The sequence below is a fragment of the Arachis stenosperma genome, chromosome 4 (genome assembly GCF_014773155.1).
Source record: "Arachis stenosperma cultivar V10309 chromosome 4, arast.V10309.gnm1.PFL2, whole genome shotgun sequence".
Lineage (NCBI taxonomy): Eukaryota > Viridiplantae > Streptophyta > Magnoliopsida > Fabales > Fabaceae > Arachis > Arachis stenosperma.
In genome coordinates this window covers 95,490,048-95,506,241 of record NC_080380.1, presented here as the reverse complement: position 1 = coordinate 95,506,241, position 16,194 = coordinate 95,490,048, and the positions used below count along the sequence as shown (strand labels likewise).

General features: G+C 33.3%; 1 protein-coding gene across 1 annotated transcript; it reads left to right on the top strand.

Annotated features, from left to right (window-relative positions):
- The first annotated feature begins 5,518 nt into the window (after nucleotides 1-5,518).
- Nucleotides 5,519-9,200, top strand: LOC130973719 (uncharacterized). The gene is made up of 2 exons (XM_057898355.1): nucleotides 5,519-6,535; nucleotides 8,642-9,200. Exons 1-2 carry the CDS (start codon nucleotides 6,033-6,035, stop codon nucleotides 8,865-8,867), a joined length of 729 nt encoding a protein of 242 aa, XP_057754338.1. The 5' UTR covers nucleotides 5,519-6,032; the 3' UTR covers nucleotides 8,868-9,200.
- The last annotated feature ends 6,994 nt before the right edge of the window (nucleotides 9,201-16,194 follow it).

The following is a 16,194-nucleotide window of genomic DNA, read 5'->3' as shown; positions in this document are numbered from 1 at the left end:
TTTAGATTTCAAATTAATATTCTATGCCCCAATTTTATTAAAATCACCTTACTCTAATTACACCTAAAATTCTCAAATTGAAACCCTAAATTGACCTAACCCTAACCAACTCATCTCTCTCACCCACCCACACTCACACAACACACACACAACGCACCCACACAGACTAAAATAGAAAAGAAAGAAAGAAGGAAAGAAAGGGAAGAGAGGATAAGGGAGCCGCGGGAAAGGTAGAATGGGGAAGAAGATGGAGGCGGCGCAATGGGTGTCACTGCCACCATCGCCGCTGCTGTTGACAGAGGAGCAGAGGAGATCCGAGAGAGAAGAAGAGCGCCGGTGGAGGAGGGAGGAAGGAGGAGCTCGCGCCATCCATGCAAACCGTCGCTGCCTTGCGTCCGTCGTCATCTTCGCGGGGTCCCTGTCACCGCCTTCCTGCTCGTCGTGAAGCCTGTCGTCACTGCTGCAGCTATCTGCGCCGTCGTTCTCTCCGAGGGGAGCTAGCATCGCCATCGTCCATGAGTGAAGCAGAGGAAGATGTTCGCGAGGAAGGGAGGGCCGCGACTAGTCCAGCCACCGCACCCAGTCGCCGTTTGTGTCATCGGTGCCATCTTCGTCTGAACCGCCGCCAAATCCGCCACTGCCGAAGCTTCAGGCCGAGCCTCTGCCACCACTAAAACCCACCGCCTGTAAGGGTTTTGAGTTTGGTTTACGTTCTTTTGAGTTTCTAGGAGCCTTATCATTTCTGCATGTCTGTCTCAGTCGCCATCGCCAGAGTTTTGTTCGCCGCTGTCACTTGGGATGGCTGCCGGGGCTACCGCCAAACCAGTTCAGCGATTGCTGCTGTTTTGTTTTCTTATTATATTAAGTGTTTATATTTCAAAAACTCATGCGTTAGTATTCTGTTATGTTTGGTCATAAACTCTGAAGTTTTGGTAATGTAGGATCGTGTTCTGAGTGTTGCATGTCGCTTTTAAGTTGCCATGATTGCTGCGAAAGTGATCAGGGACTGAGGTTTTGGGCTGAGAGAAAAGAGTTCTGTTGACGCATGTGGTTTATGATTTTGGCTTGTCGTGGTAGGGGCTTTTTCTAAAAACTAATTTATTTTAAATTAGAATTGTTATAAATTGATATGATGTGCGAAACACATTTCTGGTGATTATGTAAGTCTTATGAATTCTCTGATTTGTCTAGGATGAATATGGTTGTCTGTTGAAATATTGTCTGATTTAGTAAAGTTGGAGATTTCTGATTAGGTTGATTTGAAATGATTTTTAATATTTGAAAGTCTGAATTTTGTTTTATTGAAAACTGATTTGGTCTTGAACCTCTTAGAAAGGATAGAGGATTGGCTTGGTTGGGACCTGAAAAGGGTGGTAAAGTCCAAGTTTTAGGAGAGGTGCTGCCGAAATTTCTATAAAATCTGAAGCTTTGTTTGAAACGTTATTTTGAAAATAATGAATTATGCTTTGAATTAAATTATTGATAAATGAATTACGTTTGAACTTATTTTATTAAGAAAATTATTATATTTAGAATGTGATTTATTTAAGAAAAGAATTATGTATTAAAGTCGGTTTAAAGATGAAAATACTTATGTTTTGGAATTTGTTTAAGTAAGCAGATTTGGAGGAGTTTCAGTGGATTTAAAAGAAACTTGAATTTCGATTGACTAATTTCACTTTACGACTTTTCAGGAAAAGTTTGAAGTATTCTTTGAAATTTTAATTTAGCAAAACTAAAATAATTTCCAAGCCTTTGGAAACGCTTCAGATTTAAGAATGAAATTGAAATTGGTTTTCAGTTTAGATGATTTGGTTTTGGTTTAAGTAAGTTGGTTTTGAAATTGGTTTGAAATATTTGCATACATGACTTGATTTTGGTATAAATTCTATTTTCTTTATTCAAATCAAGAAGCTAAGGTTCTAGAGGTTGTCAATGAATTTAAGAAAATGAGTTAGGTTATTCTCCCCTAAAATCTTGAGTCTCTGCTGAGAAATTTTATGAGTAAATCCTGATTTAGAATGAATGATTTTGAGTTTTTCAGAAGAGATTTTAAATTGGCTTGGTTTTGAATTCATTTAGGAGTTTTGGAAAGATGTTGTAGGAAGTGGCTCTGTTTTGAAAGGGAATCGAATTGAGAAAAAGTGGTCCTTGAATTTGTTTGTTATTGAAAGTAAATGGGTCAAGAATGATTTTTTCGAAATAAGATTTTAAGCCTGATTGATTGTGGATATTACTAAGATTGTTGATAAGTCACTTGCACTTGGCAAGGACGGTGGTTAATCCCACTTGTTAAGGTTGCGGCACTGGTGTAAGGATGGTGGTTAATCCCGCTTACATGTAAATGTGAGGTCGGAGGTAGAGTATCCTACTCACATCCTTTCGGATCAAAAGAGTGTGTCCGGCACTATGTTTGTGGGTAGTTTGCCCGGAACTATATCCATGGGGGATCCCATTCATATTCATGACCGAAAGACGACATTCCCATGAGAATGTGTCGGATTGGCAATTGAACTAACAATGTGATATTAGAGCCAGTAGGATAGGCATTCATCATATGCATCTATGTGACATTGTTTGGATGTGCATCTTGTAATTGGTTTGCCTATGTGAATAATTATATTTAACTGCTAATTGCTATACTTGATGTAACTGCTTTGATTGTGTTTGAACCTCTTTACTTGTGTTTGTGACTGAAATTATTTGGATTGTGGTGATTGGTTGATGATTGAGTTGTTTGGGTAGGGGGTCGTGTTTGATGATGTGATGGGCCTGAGACCGTGGCTGGTATGTGTTTGAGGTCTAGTTCTGTGTAAAATATCAGACTGGTTCAACATAGACTTAATGAACCTATGCTTGGAACAGAATGATCATTTATACAACTTAGGTCACTTCCTTTATGTTTATGGTCTAGTAAGGTATGAAAAATTAAACTGGTTCAACATAGACTTAATGGACCTATATTTAGAGTAGGTTGGTCATTCATACTGTCTAGGAAAAACTTTTAAGATTTTACAAGAAAGAAAAAAAGGTTTTTGATTTTGAGGAATTAACCGAGTTCTCTTTAAAAAGGATTTTTGGATTTTGAATGTGAACCTTTGGATTTTTAAAAAGATACATAAGACGAGCAATGATCATTGTACTTTAAAAAAAAAGTTTTATTTTACATATCTTATTATAGCAATTATGTAACCCTATAGTGAGAACCAACAAGGACGATGTTCTCACTCCCCTACAGGTTTTTCCTTTTCAGGATGTGGGTGACGAAATTCGAAAAAGTTTATTTTATTTTCTGTTTATTCAAAATTTTTGTATTATCTTAGTTATTATTATTTTTCCCTCGCCTTTATCTTTACCAATTTTGTAAGAGGGATAGGAATTTGTGATATGTATGTTTGTAAGTTATTGTTATGTAGATATATAATTCTAAAATATTGTATCTGCTCTATATATATATATATATATATATATATATATATATATATATATATATATATATGTTTTCAGGAAAAGGTATTTTTGAAAGGTTATGCAGTTTTAAGTTTTAAACGGGCTCCTATTTTAGTATTAAATATGTTTAGAGTCGTTGTAATATCCAAGCTATCAGAGTGGCACAGTTGGAAGCGTGACATTCTGATAGTGAGAGTGTTACAAGAGGGATCCGAGGCGTGGCCGTAAAAGGGTCGCTAATCAGAGTTACGAATTAAAAGGTATGTAGGATTGAAGGTGGTAATAAATAGTATTTACTATTTAGGGCAAGTTCTCTCCACTTTTTTCTTTTTGTCCGTGGCTCTCTCAAAGAAAGGGGAGAATGAGTGTTGAAATCACTAAGTTATGATCTTATATATGTGTGGGCTTGGGCCCAACATGGGCCCTTTTTGAGTTTTTTCCGTTTGGTCACACTTAGAGTCAAAATCTTTAAGATAAGTACTTGATTTTATGTTTTAAATTAAATTCTCATCGGTAATTCTCCAAATTATAAATATTAAATTCATAATCTTTTTGTTTATAGTTAATTTATAAATTAATTTATCGGAATTTTACAATCAACAACACCAATTTCTCACACAAATCTCACAATTTTTTAGAGATCGAACCAGAAAAGGGGAGAGATGAACGAAGAGAATCAGCAACAACAAAAACAAAAAACTAACAGAGAATGAAAAAAAAAATCAGCAACAAGTAACAACAAAAATCATCACCAGATACTCAGAAAATTATCTGAAGAGAGGCTGAAGGACAGAGCTTGAGGGAGCACGAATGGGGGGTGACCACTGTGATGAGAAGAGGATGACTCAGACCACCGTGAGCGCCTGTGCCTGCTCGCGTTACTGCCGCGACTATCTGTGCCCACCCGCATCGTTGCCACGACCGCCTGTGCCCGTCCGAGTTGTTGCTGCCTGCGTCTTTTTTCGTCCGCGTCGCTACTGTCTGCGTGTCTGCCCTCCTACGTCGCTGTCGGATGCGTCTCTTCTCGTCCGGATGGCTATTGCCAGTGTGTACTTTCGCCAGCGTCGCTGTCGCCTGCATCTCTACTCTCCCATGTTGCTGCCGCCAGCGTCTCTGTCTCTCTTCTCTCTTTTTGTTGCAGTGAATGGGGAAGATGAGGGATTGAGATAAATTAGGGTAGAAGGGTATTTTTGTCTAAAAAGATAATTTTAAAACCAAATTGAACTTTAGAGATAATTTTATATCAAAAAAAAAATTAAAAATGAATAAAATTTTTGACTTATATCTTAAGAATCAAAATCGTATTTAACCCTAATTAATTAATAACAAGAAAAATGTTTAAACTGTTTTGGTGAAATCATGATATCATCTTGTAAAAAATTATCTTTTCTATCACCGTCAAAAATTTTATTTGGATTTGACAATTTCATTCGACGAAAAAAAAAATTAAGATTATATAATGAATATTTTTTTAAAAAAAATCACATGTAAATATTATTGGTATTAAATTTGATTTGATTGTGTAGATATTATTATTATTATTGTTATCTCGCCTAATTATTATTTATTTATTTTATTATTTCTATTGTTATTGTTATTAGTATTATTATTTGTGATGACTTACCTTAAAACTTTAAATATATAATTTAAATGCTTTGATTTTTTATTATTTTATTTTATATATTAGATAATTATTTTCCAAATTGGTAATTAGGTGATTAGTACGAATTTAATTTCACACGTTATATGCATTTTCTAGTGTTTACAGAGACTATGAAATTATGATAATATTTAAAAAATTTAATCAAAATTAAAGTTATACTTTTTCAATATTTAGTAATATTTTTTTAATTTTAAAATTAAAAACTAAAAATGTAATAAAATTGAAAGATATTATAAAGTAGCCAATAAACTATAGTTCAAATGACATAGTCGCTTCTTATTTATTTAAAAAAATTGCGGATTTGAGTCTCTTTATCTTTCGTAAAAAAAAAAAATATATATATATATATATATATATATATATATATATATATATTAATTAGTTTCTCAACCTTTTTCCGATGTGTGCTCTCTCTTTCTCTAGTCTTGTACGTCTTGTGTCCCTTGTAGCCTTTCAGTCCTTGTCGTCTTCTTTTTCCTCCTCCTCCTCCTTCTTCTTCTTCTTCAACCATTCCAATACTTTCTGTCCCTGTTTCGCCACACAAACACACCCGTTCACTTTCTCATATACCCTTATCCCATTTTTTTCTAACTCAGTAGTAAATTGATGCAATTTACCTCAGCTTCTTCCAAAACTTAAACTTTAGGAACTTTACTCGAATGGGGTTGAATGCAATTGACACCTAATCTAGTTTCTCACCTCCTTAACCCCCATTTTATTCGTGTGTTTTTGTCTTTTTGCGCATATTATAAATTTATAAATATATTTTATATATGGACATAAGGACATTTCTTGTTGAACACAAAGCCCAAAGTTCTAGAATTTGAGGCATTGCATATATTTTTCTTTCCACCGTCTGAGAAAAAAAGGAGAAACATTGTTGTTTTTCTTTCTTTTATTTTTCTTCTTGGTCAGAAAAATGTCAACTTTGCAGATGTCCCATGTTATTGATTTAGAGCAAGGAAATCATGAGGATGATGCTGTTGTTGGAGGTGTTGGGAGTGGTGATGATGATGGTAGCGTGTATTTATCTGATGCAGAAGAGGGTGGTTCAAGCCACTCTCATTTCTATTCAACACATGGTGATGGTGGCTCAGCATTTGATGATTGCAGCTTTTCATGTGTCTCTGATCTTGAAGCTGCTGCTGTTGTTCATGATTCTGGGAGGGCTTCTTTTGCTTCTGATTTCTCTGTGGAGCTGGGAAATGCAGCTGCGATTCCTGAAATCAAAGTGCATTTGGATAATAATATTATTAATAATAATCACAAAGTGGAGAGGGATTGTAGAATTTGTCACATGGGTTTGGAGAGTGATAGTTCTGAGTCTGGTGTTCCAATTGAATTGGGTTGTGCTTGTAAAGATGATCTTGCTGCTGCTCACAAAATATGTGCTGAGACATGGTTCAAGATTAAGGGGAATTTGTGAGTATAAAATCCCATCTTTACTTCACTCTTTTTAACTGCAAAATCTGGTTTTTTTTTTTTTTTTTTTTTATGTTTTTGTAATGCTGAATTTGATTGATTCTGTGGATATTTTGGACACCATCTTGTTTATGATTCATGGAATTGAGAATTGGATTGTTTGGTACTGCTCTATATGTATACTTGTTCTATGTCTTGGTGCTGATTCTGACAAATATTCTCAATTACTTACAGCTATGGTTTCCTTGTTGAAGGGGATTTTATTTTTCCAAAAGAAATCATAGAGGATTAGGGTTGTGGATTGTTTAACTGAGTGATGAGTGTAAAGCTGAAGATGATGATGACAAAAGTGCTTGAAAACATATATTTTATAGTGTTTTAAAGACACAAATTGGTAACATGCTATGTCTCTCTATGATTTCTTAAACAAAGGGAAAGTTGTTTAGAAGAAGATTAAGATATTTTAAAGAATGTGATGAAAAAGAGAAATGGCATACGTAAAAGCATAACTCTGTCCCACACTCATTAAGCTGACATGTCTAAAGCACCACTGGAATTTTTTTCTTGTCCCTTTTCTGAAATTTAGGAAACTTCATATTCTTTCTTATTGTTTTTAATCTCTTTCAAAGTGGAGATTTGACCCTTGTGCCTTGTGGCCTCATATTCCTGTATCTAAATATCTTAGTTTGATGCTTGTTGATTAGTGATGTGCCACCTTAGAATATTTAAATCAATAAATCACTGGTCCTAATTATCTGATCATTTAAGATGGTTGATAATGATCAACTTTCTGTATTGCATAATTGTTGTGACTTGTGAGCACTACTACATTATCAGTAAAAATTGACAAGATCCTTGTTCCAATCTTATGAAGTAAAATATTCCATGTTGTTTTACTTGCAGATAATATATTAATATGACAGTTGAAAACCTTTTTCTCAGTGCCACATGCCAATCCTTGATTTTAATTATAGTTCTCGAACTCTAAATCAAAGTTTTTTTGAGTTTTAAGTTTTCTGTACTTTCTATGAATACATGGTAGGGCATACTTTATCTATGGATTGGTGGTTTTCAATGCCTTAATGTCAAATTGGAAAGCAATTTGTGTAAGAAAAGATTTATTGTCTTATCTAAATCCATCCGAGTGCGATATTTTTCCATGGCTAATTTAAAATCCGTTAATGGAACAGAATATGAATCTATCCCATTTCAGAATAATTTTTAATGGATGTATTTGATGCCTTAATCTGTGCCATATAATTCATGATACTGTCTTCTTTTCCTTGGTTTTGGGGGTAAAGTGCAACATGCTCTGCAAAGAAAGTTGTTAGTTTGTTTGAAGGTAATTTATTCTCTTGTACACAGAAGATGATGCAAGATGAGCTAACTAGTGTTAATAAACTATTTACTATAAGATTGAGAATTATTCCGATTAGTGTCATATCTTTATGCCATGAACACTTAGTATAGAAAGTTATGATGATCAACTTTGTTAGATTTTGATCAAGTTCTTTTATTGCAAAGTATGTTGGAGTTTGAGAACTGTAAAAAGTTTCCAGGGTTTTGTTATGATGCTTTTAAGTTCAAGCACACTAACCCTATTCCCTTCTTTTTTTTTTTCCCTACGTTTTTCCCCAAGACCAACCATACATGAGGTAGTCAAAGAAGATCTATGTGTAAATAGTGATACTGTAAACATGATACATACAAAGTTCAATGGCATCATTTGATCTATATAGTCGACCCCACCTAGTGGGATAAGACTTCATTCTTGTTGTTATACATAATTTCCCCGATTTGTTTTTGGAAAAAGTGACTTTACAACTCAAATCTTCTTTATAATTGAAAAAGCTAAATGAAGATTTTTTCTACAAAGAAGCTGAAATCAGATATTTTTTGTGATATTCTGATTATCATATTATTAGAAGCGGACACTGAAAAAAAAAGGATTATTAGAAGCAGACCTCTTTGAATTGCATCAGTGTTACTGAATTTTGGTCTGGGTATCAGCAATAATTGCAGTGATAGTAGTGGTTTGCCTTGGTGGACCTTTCATTTCACTTTAAAAATTTGTATGTTTCTCTAATTTTGTGTGTTTTTGAGTAGGACCTGCGAAATTTGTCATTACGTTGCACGGAATGTTCATGGCACAACTGACCATTCTAGTGACGGGAACAACCCTGCTGCAATAGCTGCACTTTCAACACATGCAACTCCAGCAGAAGCTCGAAGATTTTGGCATGGTCATCGCTTCCTAAACTTTCTTCTTGCTTGTATGGTTTTCGCATTCGTCATATCATGGCTTTTCCATTTCAATGTGCCGTCATCATAGATACCTGAGGCGGTTTTTATTCATAGTTCATTGTAAATTAAAAAAGTTGATTAGGAAATAATTTAGCAGACAAGAGAAAAATGGAGAAGGGATGAAAAGTTGGGAAGAAAACAAGAAAATTCAACACAAGAATCAATAAGATGACAGTGTATAACATCTTTTCCTCCCATGAAGAATTTTCTGTTGTGAATTCTTCTTAAATTAGTAGTGAGAGCCTTAGAAGGCTTTCTTGTTCCATCTTTTCAGGATCAATTTAATTTTTGGACAAAGTACTAGAATGTATATTCAAATGTACATTATATAAATTTAATTATTGGTTCTGTTTTTGGTACATGGTTATAAATGATATTGGTGAAAGCTACTTTTGTGGTTGTTATAGATTATTTTCGTTGTTTACTTAAAGTATGCGCTTCGAGGTTAACATCAGGGAACAATGACTGAACTAGTGTCTTTGCGCCTTCAGGCTGCCCTTTTACACAATAACTGAGATTTAAAGAAAAAAATCAGAATAAAATAAAATAGTATGATAAATTACCAAAACAATACCTGTAAGTTTATGTAGGATACAAAATAACTCCAAAAGATATATCTAAGTTATTTGGCAATGCTTGGTGTGTTTGATTTGAACTTTTTTGTAAGTAACATTTGGATAAGTATTTAGAAGGTACATACCAAAAGTCGAAGCAAAATTCAATCACTAGACTTCTTTTTCATGTATTTTTAAGTTTTATGTGGATCACAAAAAAAATTACAATAACAATTCACTAGGCGTAAGATTTTTAAATTTTAAGGAACGAAAATATTTTATTTTTCTAATTATATTAGTTTGGATTGGGTGTTTTGAATAAAAAAAGTCATTTTCTTAAAAAATAAAGTATTTTTATTCAATTTAAAACTTATTTGAATACGTCTTTAAAAAAAAGTACTTTTATTAAAAAAAGCAAATTATTTGCTTTTTCTAAAAGCTAATAATACTTTACTTTAAAAAAAGCAGAAGTAAAATATATTTTTAATACTTAAAAACTATTTTTAAAAAGTCTATCCAATTGTAAAATAATTTTTGTATGTAAAAATATATCTTTTTTGAAAAAATAAAAAAATAAGTACTTTTTTTCAAAAGTCAATTTAAACTAACCCTAAGAATATATATATATATCTTTGTTATGTTTTTTAATTTTTTAAAAACTTATTTAAAATTACTATTTTTTGAAATTTTTTTTTGTTAGCAATATAAACACTCAATAGAAATTTTTACTATCACAAAACATAATATTCTATATTTTTTAACTTTCAAAATTTTGGATAAAGAAAGAATAGTTTAAAACGCACATTGAAAAACATAGTTTTCTGTGTGGAAACGCACACTGAAAATTTGACTAGCAATACGGGCTGAGAGCTGTCTAATATTGCGGCTGAAAAAATAATTTATGAGTGAAAAAGATTAAATGAAGTAGGTTTGAATTTGGTTAAGTGTAAGAATATGAAATGGGTTGGTTTGTGGTAAAATTGTTGATTGAATTTAGTAGAGGCTTATGAATCTTTGGAAAAATTGGTAAATTCTACTTTTTGGTATAAAAAAGATTTTTGACCAACTTTAACAGGCCGTAACTTGGCCCTCGGAGTTGGAAAACTTTCAACATTAGATTTTTATGAAAATTCATTTATCGATCTTTCCAACGGTTCAAGAATGGTTGAAAAAGAAATTTTGTGGAAAAAATTACGAGGTTTTGAAAATTGGACTGAAAAACTAATTTCTGCAACATATCAGATTTTCTGTTTTCTGATATGGATGCGTACGTGGCCTTTGACATGTGTACACGTGCATTGGCCTCTGCCAAGTGTCTTTGCGTATGCGGACACTGCATGCATACGCGGAATGGTCCAAAATTAGGGTCATGCGTACGCGGCACCATGCATGCGTATGCGACTTACTAAATTTTCACCTTATACATACGCGGACCTTTGCATGCATACGTGGACACCCAAATTTTCAGCCCATGCGTATGCACACCACTTGCATGCGTACGCACAACCTCCCAGAATTTGGAAAAATATGTTTTTTATGGCTTTCAACCATTCTTTTGGCCTTCTAAACTTTTATAAACTTTGATATGAGTCTAGATCCGGTGGAATTAAGGATGGACAAGTTAGGGATAAAGTCAAATGAATTGAGTTAGTAAAATTGAGAGAAATGAACAAGATGTTAAGTGATATATGATGATTATGAATGAGATAATTGATGATGAGAGTGAATGGATAATGATGAATGAACTTAATTAAGATTGAATATGAATTGAGATGAGATTGATAATGAGAATAATGATTATCACAAGATTGATAATGAGGATGATGGTGAAGTATGACAGGCACTATGGCTGCATTTGTTTCTGAGAACAGGACATGACAAGACACTGAGAACAGGACAGGACAAAACACTGAGAACAAGACAGGACAAAACACTGATGGACAGAAACACAAAATTTTGTATTCTTGTATTCTGTTTGGTGATAAACTAGAACAAATTATGAAAATCTAATTTATTCTCATTTTTTTTTCATTCAAAAAATTTGAGATGAAAAATATAATAATAAAAAATATAATTATGAAAAATTAACAAAAATAATGAAAAATAAGTTGTGTCCCTTGTTAGTGTCCCTGTGTCCTTCCTGTCAAGATGGATACAAAATACATTAATTCAGTGTCTCTGGACACACTGTCTCTGTCCATGTCTCCTCTACCAAACATGATTTTGTGTTTCTGTGTCCATGTCTTAGTGTCCTGTCTCTGTAAACAAACACAGCCTATATGCCGAAATGAATAGGCGAGTTGAGGTAGAGGATTTCCACTCTTGTGTTGTGATTATGATTAAGCAGGCAATAAGTTTTGTGTTGTGAGGACGGTGGTGTTATCCCGCTCACGTATAGGCAAGTTGAGATTGAGGATTCTCTGGCTTGATGTTTGATTCTCTCACTACATCATTCACATATATTTGATTTGTTTGGGTTTGCTTAATTATATGAATTTGCCTAATTGAATATGTTATATGCTTAACTCCTACTTGCTTACTTGCATTAACTGTCTTACTTGTGTATTACTTATTTGCATTGTTTGTGTTTGTACAACTGAGAGGTCCCTTATGCTAGTGTTGGTTGACGCCGAGGGCTGTCTTTGTTGAAACGAGATGATAAAATGATTGATTAATAATGATGAATATTAAATAAGATAAATTGAGCTCCCTGGGTAGACGCAGTTCAGTGATTTCACTTGCTCCAAGTGAATATACGAGATGGCTGATATGGAATTACTGAGTCAAATTAGTTAGTGCTGGTTCTATTCTAATTGAGAAATTGGAAAGTTGAAAAGTTGGAAAAGATGATAAATTGAATTAGACTTAGTAACCTCTAGGACAGTTGCCTAAGTAGTGAGAACCTAGGGTGGACAATTGATGAAAGGAAGATTAGGACGCTTAATAAGTTCTTATTATAGTGCCTTGTATTTATTTGGCACTTTTACCGTGCTGGAAACCCATGGGTCGGGGGTTCTCATTCTGTATATATTCTCTGTTTTTCAGATGCAGGTCCAAGTACTCAACAATGAATTGTGATTTATCTGCGAGATAGCGAAGATCATTGGATTCTGTTTTACTTTTGTTAGAATCTCTCTGAACTTATTTTGAAAACCTTTTATTATGTATTTATTTCCTTTTGAAAACTTGCCTAAAGAGTCTTTGATGTATATTTTGGGAGAGATAAGAAAATTACTGTTGTCAACTAATTTTATTACTGTATCCTAGTCGGCCTAAATTTCGCAAGTCGTGACTAGTGGCTATTATACTCATGTCTATATACATATATGTACATTGTCTTTATTAGGAGTACCTTGGTATTAGGACTTTTCTTCTTTGTTTGTCTGTGCAATAATATTCCAGGTTCATTTTCTATCTCTGAATATAATGAATTGTTTAAGAGTAAAGTATCATTTTTGTTCCCAACGTTTGGGGTCCCTAACGTTTAAATCGTCCTATTTGTATCCCTAACGTTTGTAAAAGTGATTCAATGTTATCCTGCCGTCAATTACACATCATGAACGCTTTAGTTTGAGTTTTAAAAATCTCTTCTTAAAGTTAGAATACAAATGTCTGGGATAGAATTGATGATCCACTCTGAAAAATAGCTCATCAAAAGTTGAAACTAATTCTTACATCATTTACATAATTCACTTTTATAGGGACATAATTGAATATAAACACAAATAGTGAGTATAATATTAAAATTGAACACATCCAAGTGAGACCTAATTGAGAATGAATACATCTAAGTGAGAATAATTGAAAAATATAATCTAATTTGTTTGTATAATTGATAGTAGGATAACATTGAATCACTTTTATAAACGTTAGGGATACAAATAGGACGATTTAAATGTTAGGGACATAAATAGGACTTACCCCAAACGTTGGGGACAAAAACGATACTTTACTCATTGTTTAAATTTTATGTTGCACTTACTTTTCCTAGGATAGAGTTTTAGAACAGAAGTTGGAGAAGATCGCCTAGTGGCGCCATATCGAAACCCTTGTTTGCTGGAAAATGGTGGAGTTATATAGGGTTGCACTCTAGAACGGTTAGGATTTGATGTTTTATTGAATGCCTATATGTTAATGATTTATGCCTGCAGTTGTTTCCTATATGAAAGCTGTTGTATTTATTTCATGGAAGTCGCTGAATTAAGGAGATGTTCTGCCAAATTATTGTTTAAATTGTTTAAAACAAGTTTGGTTTGTCAGAAAATAATAATTGTATGCGGCATGAGCTTCTAATTATAGGGGATATTCTGCCAAATTTTCTAGAAACTTAAATAATTTCTGTTGTTCGTTGAATTCTAGGGTGTGTATTTCGATATGATTCCAAGTCATCATTTGTAGATGTATGATAAGGATAACGATGGACCGGGGTGTCTAAAACCCGAATTCTGAGGGGATTGATGCATTTGTCGCGCATGTTTTCAACATAGAACTGTTTATATTTGAAAGGGTTTCTAGGTGTCTATGTCAAAAGTGTTGACTGACTAAGTGGTTAGGATCTGCAGACATAACACTTCACTTCTATCGTAATGGGTTCAAGGATGGGTATTGGGTGCGGACAGAATATGGAGAAGTGGACGAGCAGAAAATTAACCGGTCTGCCTTTAATTTGAATAGGTCCGATTGTCAATCAACGAGAGTTCTGGTGGTGAGAGACCTAAACATCGATGAAATAACTTGGGAGGCTAAACAGGAGAGATACAATGAGATGGTGTGTGATTCAATAGATGAGAGGAAATTGGAAGAGCCTGAAGAAGAGACTAACCCAGAAGCGAAGAGGTTTTATCATCTGTTAGATGCTGTTGCGAAACCTTTGTACGATGGATCCGTTCATTCGGAGTTGTCTACGTGTGTTAGAATGACGAGTATTAAGTCGGAGTCAAATCATACCCAAAAGTCTTTTCATAAGTGGGCCACCCTTTGCAACGAACAAGTACCTATAGGGTCATCTAGCATCCCCCGAAACCACTACGAAGCAAAGAAGCTAGTTTGAAAATTGGCTCTAAATGTAGTGAAAATTGATTTTCCCGTTTGTATGGACTATATACAAAGGCATTTTGGCTGACAAATGGCAACAAGAATTCATGGTTTGATTGCCATCGAAGATTTCTCGACATGAATCATACTATTTGCCTTATCTGGGTTCATGGAAGTCTAGTTAGGTGGTTGTGGTTAAGACTAAGCCAAGAGGTTGTATCGTATCTGATGATATGATAGAGGGTCAATAACCTTACCAGATTGACAATCCAACTCCTTCAAAAATGGTGCTTGATAGTGGTGGGCCGGTCTCCCTTAGATCTGCTGATATGAATGATGACATCATTGACCTTGGACTAGATGCTGACGCACTTCTACCAGAGAACGATGATCTTCAAGAAGAAGACAGGGTCGATGACGATAAAGAAGAGGAAGACGAGTTCGATGATAATCAAGAAACTACATCGGAAGAGGAGGATGGTGAACCAGAGGAAGAAGATGATGAATCTGAGTGTTAATATAAACATAGTTTTGTGATATGTATTTCTTTAAGAAATAATAAGTATCTGTAATATATGTTTTAGTGAATATAAACATAGTTCTGTGAATGTAATATAGTTAGCATTATTTAGATATTTCAGTTACTATCACTTGGTATTTGTAATTTAAATTTTTTGTACTTCACATCATGTTTGAAGCATTATTTCAATTGTTAATTATCAAGGTACACTAGAAATGGACGTAAAACGATAATTTAAAAAATAAAATAAAAATGCTACTATTGGAATTACCGTCGGACTATTCTGATGGTAACATTATTTTTTTAAAAAATTTATATAACATTTCCCTTGGTATTATCGTCGGATAAATCCGTCGGTAATATGGCAGGAAAACGAACAAAGTGGCACCAAAATGTTACTGTCAGATTATACCGACGGTAACATGACCACGATATATTTTTGTATTCTCTAAATTCCGTCAGAAAAATCGACGGTAACTACTGTCAGACCAGAAAAATCTGACAAGAAATATTTACCGACGAGGTTTATACCAGCTGATATTTTCTGACAGTAAATCTAACGGTATTCAACGTTTTTCTTGTAGTGTTATTTTACAATGGATATATAATTCTATATAATTATTCAACTAAAATGTAATATAAATTAAAATATAGTTTATTATTTAAAAAAAATTTGAATTTCTTTATTAAAAAAATATAGATTTTTTATATTAGAGTTGTACTGTACAAAGCTACATCTTTATTTGTTTTTTATTTTTTTCAAATTTATCTTAGTTGTCATACTTTGTGTTCTCACGTGGTGTTCTTTAGTTTGTAAATAATTAAAGAAAAAGTTAGAAAAAAATGAATGAGAATGAAAAACACAAAAAATATAATGTAAAATTATGAATTAAGTTTATAATTATGATATATTTGAATGTACTTGGTGAGGAGATGTTCCAAATTTAAACCTACTTAGAAGAATATTTGACAATTGGTATGAGAGATTAAGAAACAAATAGTAGTAAGAATCTTATGTTGCATGTATAAATAGAGCAAATAGGGTAATAGTAAGGGGTCTTAAGATGTATAAGTTGTAGAATTTAAATATTTGTAATTAAATTTTTTTATAATTATTATTATGACATTTTTAGTGTATGTTTATTGCATTATATTTAATTAGTACTTTACATTTTAAATGAATAATAATAAATAAGATATTTTTCTTTTAACTTTTTTAAAATTTTTTATTAAAGGATGATTGGTTG

Coding starts and splice junctions, on each gene's coding strand:
- LOC130973719 (XM_057898355.1), top strand. CDS start 6,033: ATGTCAACTTTGCAGATGTCCCATGTTATTGATTTAGAGCAAGGAAAT. Junction 6,536..8,641: donor TTCAAGATTAAGGGGAATTT/GTGAGTATAAAA, acceptor GTTTTTGAGTAG/GACCTGCGAAATTTGTCATT.